The sequence below is a fragment of the Musca autumnalis genome, unplaced genomic scaffold, assembly GCF_047663935.1.
Source record: "Musca autumnalis isolate F117 unplaced genomic scaffold, ASM4766393v1 scaffold_3, whole genome shotgun sequence".
NCBI classification, from domain to species: domain Eukaryota; kingdom Metazoa; phylum Arthropoda; class Insecta; order Diptera; family Muscidae; genus Musca; species Musca autumnalis.
Genome location: NW_027411866.1, coordinates 41566216 through 41573696, shown reverse-complemented (window position 1 = coordinate 41573696; position 7481 = coordinate 41566216). Strand labels below are relative to the sequence as shown.

At 41.7% G+C, this 7481-nt stretch overlaps 1 protein-coding gene across 1 annotated transcript; it reads left to right on the top strand.

Annotated features, from left to right (window-relative positions):
• The first annotated feature begins 220 nt into the window (after positions 1–220).
• LOC141397041 (uncharacterized) lies at positions 221–7203 on the top strand. Its single transcript, XM_073972858.1, has 4 exons — positions 221–359; positions 428–603; positions 6037–6991; positions 7065–7203. Exons 1-4 carry the CDS (start codon positions 313–315, stop codon positions 7144–7146), a joined length of 1260 nt encoding a protein of 419 aa, XP_073828959.1. The 5' UTR covers positions 221–312; the 3' UTR covers positions 7147–7203.
• Positions 7204–7481: the final 278 nt, after the last annotated feature.

Sequence of the window (7481 nt, the reverse complement as noted above, 5' to 3'; positions counted from 1 at the left end):
AAGTTGTGCGGAACATTCGAATAATATCCGCACTTGGTATGGGGGGTAATGAGTGGGGGCCTTTACATTGGTTTGAGAGTTACGAATTTAAACACAAAGAATAATTTCCGATTACAGAACCTTGTGTACAGAGTTTCACCCCCTTCACACTCATTTTCACGCACATAAAAAATTTCATAGTCTGGCATAAGACTTATGTACTCGGCTGAATTTGAAACAATTTGACAAATTTCTTTTTTCGTATTTTAAGGAAATGTTCTTTAAAAACTTTGGTCTTACAAATTTTTAATAAAGGAGAACGCGTTTTTTGAAATGGTAGTTCGCTGTAACGGTGGTACTACTACAACTACCTCATCAAGGTATGATTATTTAAAATGGGCGCAGGTTCACAAGCATACTAAAAATCCTTTTTTTTTTCATGATTTAGCTCTACAAATTGTCGAAGATATTTGAATCAAAAGTGTCAAAGGTGTTCGGTTTTGAAACGAATCTGTAAAAATATAGTCAAAGATTATTGTCGGAAACTGTGCCGCGAGAAGTACTCGGTATTTGAAGGTGGCAATAGCATTAATATAAGAATTCATAGATCAACGAAGAGGGAAGGTAAGATATAAGGAAGGGCAGAGTATTTGGATGACAAATAATTTCATAAACCACTTACTAGAAATGACGCAAGCAAAGCGAACAAAGCAAATGACGATCTGATTGAGTTTTGCCCTTCAGTTATGCACCAGTAAAATCTTTGTCTCCTCATGAAGATGTTTCACTGTTGTAGTCCTCAGGGCGGCATTCTGGCAAGTTTGAATATTCTTCCAGTGCGTAGCGCTAACAATTGCATACCACACTGGCGCTGCATAGCTTATCACAGACCGGTTTATTGCTTTATAAGATGTAAAAGATGTTTCTTTGTCTGCACCCCAAGTGCTGCCGTCCAGCCGTCTTGAGGACCTTGTTTTTAACTCTGATCTTGTCGCAAATAGCTGTGGTTTGCACGGTCGACTTCATGCTATCGAACGTTACAGCTAATATTATGGGGTAGTTAGTAATCGGAATCAGGATGCCATCGACCAATATGTTGTGGGAAAGCCTCATTTCAGCCGACCAGGTGGCACAGTGCGGCAGTGTATTTAGTGGCGGATATTTTCATATTCCTCAGATGAAAGAACTGCACTAAGTCAGCTTTGCAGATATTTAACCTTTGGTTGATTTCGCGTTTCGGCTAACATCTGCAATATCGTTCATTGTAAATTGTGGTGGTATATTCTCGGCTGAGGGGGTTCTTATACAGCGTAACACACTTCTCTTCGTCCTATTACTCACGGGGTGTTCTATAAATTGCCGCTTAAAATTGCACGCGCACCCCTTCGGATCTGTCACTATTGCGCCGTTGAAAGCCTTATTTCCCAGATTTGACATTGATTTAATCATTACCCACAATTTACTTAATCCTGTACTAATGTTGCATGGCTTCAGGTAGTCTAGCCACTTTTTCCGCATATGCTCGTCTACTAGCCTTATGACTTTGGAAGATGGTCTGAGTCAAGAGAAATGACGGGTTGCATTTCATTTATCAGACGTGTGCCACAATGGTGATGTCTGGTTAGCTGTGGTAATCTCCCCTTATTCTCCTAGGAGTGTCTTCGTTCCCCGTTAAAAATGTCGAGCTAACAAATTTGCTCGGCCAGCGCTCTACTTCTCTGGTTATTGCCCAGGACGGAATGCCAAAACTCATGATGGGCATTCAAGTCTCCATAGCACCAGATGGTTAAGACCTCAGCACATAAGAAGCCTCGCTGTCTGCCTTTCTTGCTCCGCTTCAAGCCAAGAAAGAAATGCAGTTGGCTAGTCTTCTTATGTTCCAAGGCCTATACACACTCTAACTCGGTAGTCCCACACTTTACTGCTACCCCCATATATTCCATGTATGGGTCACTAGACACCTATGGGTACTGCACAGTGTAGTATATAGATTCTATGGATGGGTCACTAGATACCTATGGGTACTGCACAGTCTGGTATATAAGGAAGGCAAGTCCTCCTACTACACTTCTTGTTCGAGCTGACTTTGATGCGGAGACCATTGCAATTGAATTTCAGGAACGATGCATTTTTCGAGGTGTTGAACTACTGTTATTGTTATTGGAGAGACTACGGAGGTGTCTCGTATTCCGACGACGATGAATCCGACGAAGAAGTTATAGTTGGGAGATGCTCCGACGCATCAAGCAGCAAAATAACTCCTATCACAGCAGTCAGGGAGGCGGCTGAGACCAGTGCAGCCTCGGAAATGCACATAAACCTAACATCCACTACATCTCACCGATTTTGACATGTGGTGGATGCGGATCTGACAAACAGAACTGATCCATGGCCCGGCGTTATTCTCTATACCGGCACGGACCAAAGATGCTCGGAGCGGAAATTGTGGAATATATTGCCGCTGCGATGTCGAAAAATATACGAACACAAACTCATAATTGTTGGGGTGGCGGTCACCTGGTCGAAGATTTCTCCGAGTCAATCCGACGCATAGAACTGGGCGCCGTGGGATCGGGAGTCGGTGATGATTTCGGCACCCTCTTGGGTATTGCTCGGTGGTTTAACTACCAGGCTTATTTCTAGGACATCATCCTCCTCTCCGATCCTTACCCATCCAATTTTGAAGCTGACTGCTTTGGAGATGTAGTACGTCATGCTCTTTGTTTTTGTGAGACTGGCCAGTGAGAGATCATCAAGTCACACCGCAAGGAGAGTGCCGTCATCCTTTTCTTTCCTGTGAAAGACTTCCCAATTCAGTTCAGTCAGTTGAGAAATTTCGTCCTTCCTCTCCAGCTTCAATTTGCCACATTTCTAGGGAGTTGCTACGATGCTGACTACCACCCCGAGAGCTGCGGTGTTCTCGTGTGGGTCCAATTGCTACACTTGTAGGTCCCCTTTGAGCTCGCTGCTGGATATTTTTTATTGGTTCACGCCCTTGAAGTATGTGGTCGAATAATTTGTGGTTCACCATATTTTCGATGGCTTCCTGGTGATTTCGGGTAGTCTACCAGACCTTATACTACCGTCGATTACCCCATAACATGGCTCGTGCTTGTAATGCTGTTCGAGGTCTTTTGGCATAAGAAGATGTCGGCTCCGTTACTGTCTCCACGACCATCCTTCTCTCCTGGAAAGTCCGGGATTTCTTTCCGGAGTCTCCAGTAGTTTCAGAAGATTCTGTTGTCGAGCTCTTTCCCTTCATGTCCGAGTTTACTTTAGCGCCCTCTGTCAAAGTATCTCCTTTGCCTGGAAAATTGTTCCAGGGGCAAGTCCATACTTCTTGAGAAAACAGCCCGAAAGTTGTAAAATAGCCCTAAGGCACCATATGTAATGGCTGGAGAGTACGATGTCAATTAAATGGTATGCACGATATCTCTTGAACGGGGCAACCAATTTAGTCCAATATTGTGTCCAAATTTAGTTTAACTTCTAAAATGGCCCATATTGGTCACCTCTTTAGGGTGCCTCTCCACAAAGGTTCAATATTCTTGTCTAAGTGCAGTTTAGGGTCTGTTCGAAGATCCTTTGGAAATACTGGTCCAAAAAATATACGATGACTCACTGAAATGATCTGTGAAAGACCTCCCATTTCTTCGCTACCAAAGGCTGGTGATTTCGTGTAGCATACCAGACCCTATACTGCCGTCGATTACCCCACAACACGGCTCGTTCTTGTAATGCTTTTCGGGGTCTTTTGGCATAAGAAGATGGCGGCTCCGTTAATGTCGCCACGGCTATCCTTCTCTTCTGGAAAGTCCGAAATTTTTTTCCGGAGTCTCCAGTAGTTTCAGAAGATTTTGTGGTCGAGCTCTCCCCCTTCATGTCCGAGCTTAATTTGGCGCCCTATGTCAAAGTATCCTTTGCCTGGGACATCTTTGTGGGGTTTGCTAAGGACATTTGAAGGTAGGAAGCTATTTTTCTTCTTAAAAGTTCTTCAGCAGATCTTATCCTAACTTTGTCGGTTTCTCTCAAATGATACTACAAACAGTAGGTCCAAAATTTGGCTTTCGTAATATTTTGTCCAAACTTAGTTTATGTTCGAAGATGGGGCCATATCCGCCCACTACTTCCGGAACATCCCCACAAAAGTTCAAAAATGTTGGGAACATTTTTGCACACGATAACACTTGAAGGGAGTAAGCGAATTGGTCGATACTTTGCACATCGTGAACTTTCAACCAGCCTTAGATGAGGTTCCAATATCGACTCAATCGGTCGACTCTTTCGGATACCTCCTACACAAAATTTCGGAAAAGTTCAGCTAAGCACCTGCTCTCGCAACGCTTTGATTTTTGTTGTAACAACTTGTATTTACTGCCCCCCACGGTGCACGTTTCATCAGGGGCAAGTCCATACTTCCTGAGAAAATAGCCTGAAAGGTGCAAAAAAGACCCCTATGATACCGTGTGTAGTGGTTAGAGCGCAAGGTAACTCTAGAACGGATCTGCCGATTCGGTCCAAAATTTCCCCTTCGTAATATTTTGTTCAAACTTAGTTGAAGTTCGAAGATATGTGGGAAGGTACCTGAAGGAGTGGACTTCAGGTACCTTCCCACAAAAGTTCGAAAATTTTCGGAAAAATTGAGCGCACGATAACTCTTGAAAGGACTGAACGATTTGGTCCATACTTTACACATCCTACCAGGTATAGATCAGGTTCGAATATGGACTATATTTGTCCACTCCTTTGGGTACCTCCCACACAAAATTTCGTATATGTTCACTTAAAGACCTGCGAATTACTTGGATTTTTGTAGAAGTAACTTGCATTCGCTGCCTCAATTACGACGATAAATGTTGTTCCAAGGGCAAGTCCGTACTTCTTGCGAAAACGGCCCGAAAGTTGTAAAAAAGCCCTAAGGCACCATATGTAATGGCTGGAGAGTACGATAGCTCTCGAACTGACCAACACATTTGGTCCAAAGTTTTGCCTTCGTCATAGTTTGCCCAAACATAGTTTCAGTTCGAAGATGGGCAATACCGGTCCACAACTTTCGGCATTAAAATATGTCAATTGAATGGTATGCAAGATATCTCTTGAACCGGGCAACCAATTTGGTCTAATATTGGGTCCAAATTTAGTTTAACTTCTAAAATGGCCCATATTGGTCACCTCTTTAGGGTGCCTCCCCCACAAAGGTTCAATATTTTTGTCTAAGTGCCGTTTAGGGTCTGTTCGAAGATCCTTTGGAAATACTGGTCTAAAAGTTATACGATGACCCACTGAAATAGCTTGTGAGCGCGATATCTATCGGAAAGATATGACTCCCAAAATAAGATCAACGTCCATAATGGACAATGTAGGTCCATTCCTTCCAGTACCTCCTCCGCAACACTTTAGAACTTTAACCCTAATCCACATTTTTGTCGACAAGTTCAAATGGCCAAAAAGGACCACAAAATTCTGAAAAGGCCCTAAATACATTCGATCTGTCCGTAGATGAAAGTTTCAATTCACATAGGCTGAAGGTATATCTCTGTCGGCAAATCCGACTGATCCTTTATTGCTTGTTTCTTAAAAGTTTTACCCTTGACAGTCTCCTTTGCGTGGGACTTCTTTGTGGTGGGAAGCACTTTTAGTTCTTTAAAGTTTTAGCAGTGCTCTGTTCTTCTGGATATCTTGTCGTCACTTTGTCGGCTTCTCCCAAATGAGGAAATGCTTCAGGTGATTTTATCCTCTTCACTGCTTCTGAAGAAGTAGATGGAGTATTATTGATCACGCTGTTCTTTATTTAGTAGCGCCTGGTTGGTTCTTCTTCCGTCGCTGAGCCCCTGACCACTGCACAATTTTCGTTGTTAGTATTGCGATACCCTCGCTACCATCTTGTGGACATCCTCTTTATTGGGGGTTTCCACAACGATAGTGCCACCAGTCTCTGATGGTTGTATAAAGTTTAATCTCTCCCTAAGATAAAACCATTATTACGATAATAGGCCCGAGTCTAAACGCACTGTTATGTCCAGAAATATTACCTATTCTCTAATCTGTAATTTTCAGATTCTCAAGAAGTTCCGGATAAAAATCCATGTGCTATAGTTTTAGATCCCTGTAAAAATAGATGCTGTGTTAGTGGCCAAAGAATAGTAAAGAATAACGGGACCAATATGGTTAGTGATAATATTTGTCAACCAACAAGGAAATCGGCTGCAACAGAGCCAAGAAGCAACAAATGTTCAAATTCTGATCAGAATTCTAATTCTCAAGTCACAAAGCCAAGTAAAGTTACCAAAAAAGATAAAGGAAATCAAACTCAACTGGGGTCCAATGATTTTAGAGGCAGAAATTTGGACGATAGTGCAGATGTGAAGAACAAGAAACAAAAAAGGAAAAGTAAAGAATCAGCATCTACAGATCATAACATAACGGCAAAGGAAAAGTCAGATGTAATGCAACAAGAAGGGGAAAGTTCAAAGGATAAGAAAAAGAAAAACAAGAAAGACAAAGTTGTCAATGATATTGTGGATGATCTTCAGGACTTGGAGAACAAGAACGAGAGATCATCATTATCAAAGAAATCGAAGAAAAAGTCCAAGGAAAATGACGATGATTTATCAAAGAAAGATCTAACGAACAAAGAAAATGGATCTAAAACTAAAAATATCAAATCCAAAGATAAGAAGAGTAATCAACAAGAAGATCCACCGAATCTCCATAGTAAAATGGCGGCAAATAAGTCCCCAAAAGGGAGAACCGACGCCAAACCTCCTTCTGAAAATAAGAAAAAGTTACAAAAACTACCCAAGAAAATCATGGTTAGCAATCTTATCAAAGATTTACGTTGGAAGGTTCGCAATGGCTTTGACATTAGAGCCCAGCGAGGATCCGAACCTTATATGAAACAAAAATCTCATAAGAAAAGAAAATCATTCCAAGCTGAAAAGGATAAGGGTTCACGTTTCGATGAGAAACCTTGGGATATTTTAAGGGCTGCCATGGAACAACGCGAACAAATGTAAGTTGGTTCTCTTTTTTTTCAGGAGAACAAGTTTTGTTTTGTCTAATTTGTAGATGTTTTTGTATTCCAGAGATTCAATATCTAAATTTTCAACAATATGTTCGTGTCCTTGTAGTTCTTTGGATTGTCAGCAATATGGATTTGTCCAATAGGAAATTGAAATTGATGAAAATGAATATTTTTTCGCAATAAATTATTTTTGGAAGTTATGCCAGGTTTTTATGGGCTTCTATAAAAGATAAATTGGATGACGTTGGGGATGAAAGATACCAATCAACGGTCCTGACTGGCTTTAACATGGCAAAGCCCAGGACAGATCTTGGTCCATCCTTTATCTCAAGTGTGCAATGACCAACTGACCTCAAATGTCAAACTACGGGTAGTTCCCTCAAACAATGTACCGTTATATAGGGGCTGTAGCAAAGAACTGACCTATGTTGACAGTTTTCTGTTGAGAACTCTCGTAGCCACTGAGAAGATGAAAGGC

Coding starts and splice junctions, on each gene's coding strand:
- LOC141397041 (XM_073972858.1), top strand. CDS start 313: ATGGTAGTTCGCTGTAACGGTGGTACTACTACAACTACCTCATCAAG. Junction 360..427: donor ACTACAACTACCTCATCAAG/GTATGATTATTT, acceptor TTCATGATTTAG/CTCTACAAATTGTCGAAGAT. Junction 604..6,036: donor TAGATCAACGAAGAGGGAAG/GTAAGATATAAG, acceptor TGTAATTTTCAG/ATTCTCAAGAAGTTCCGGAT.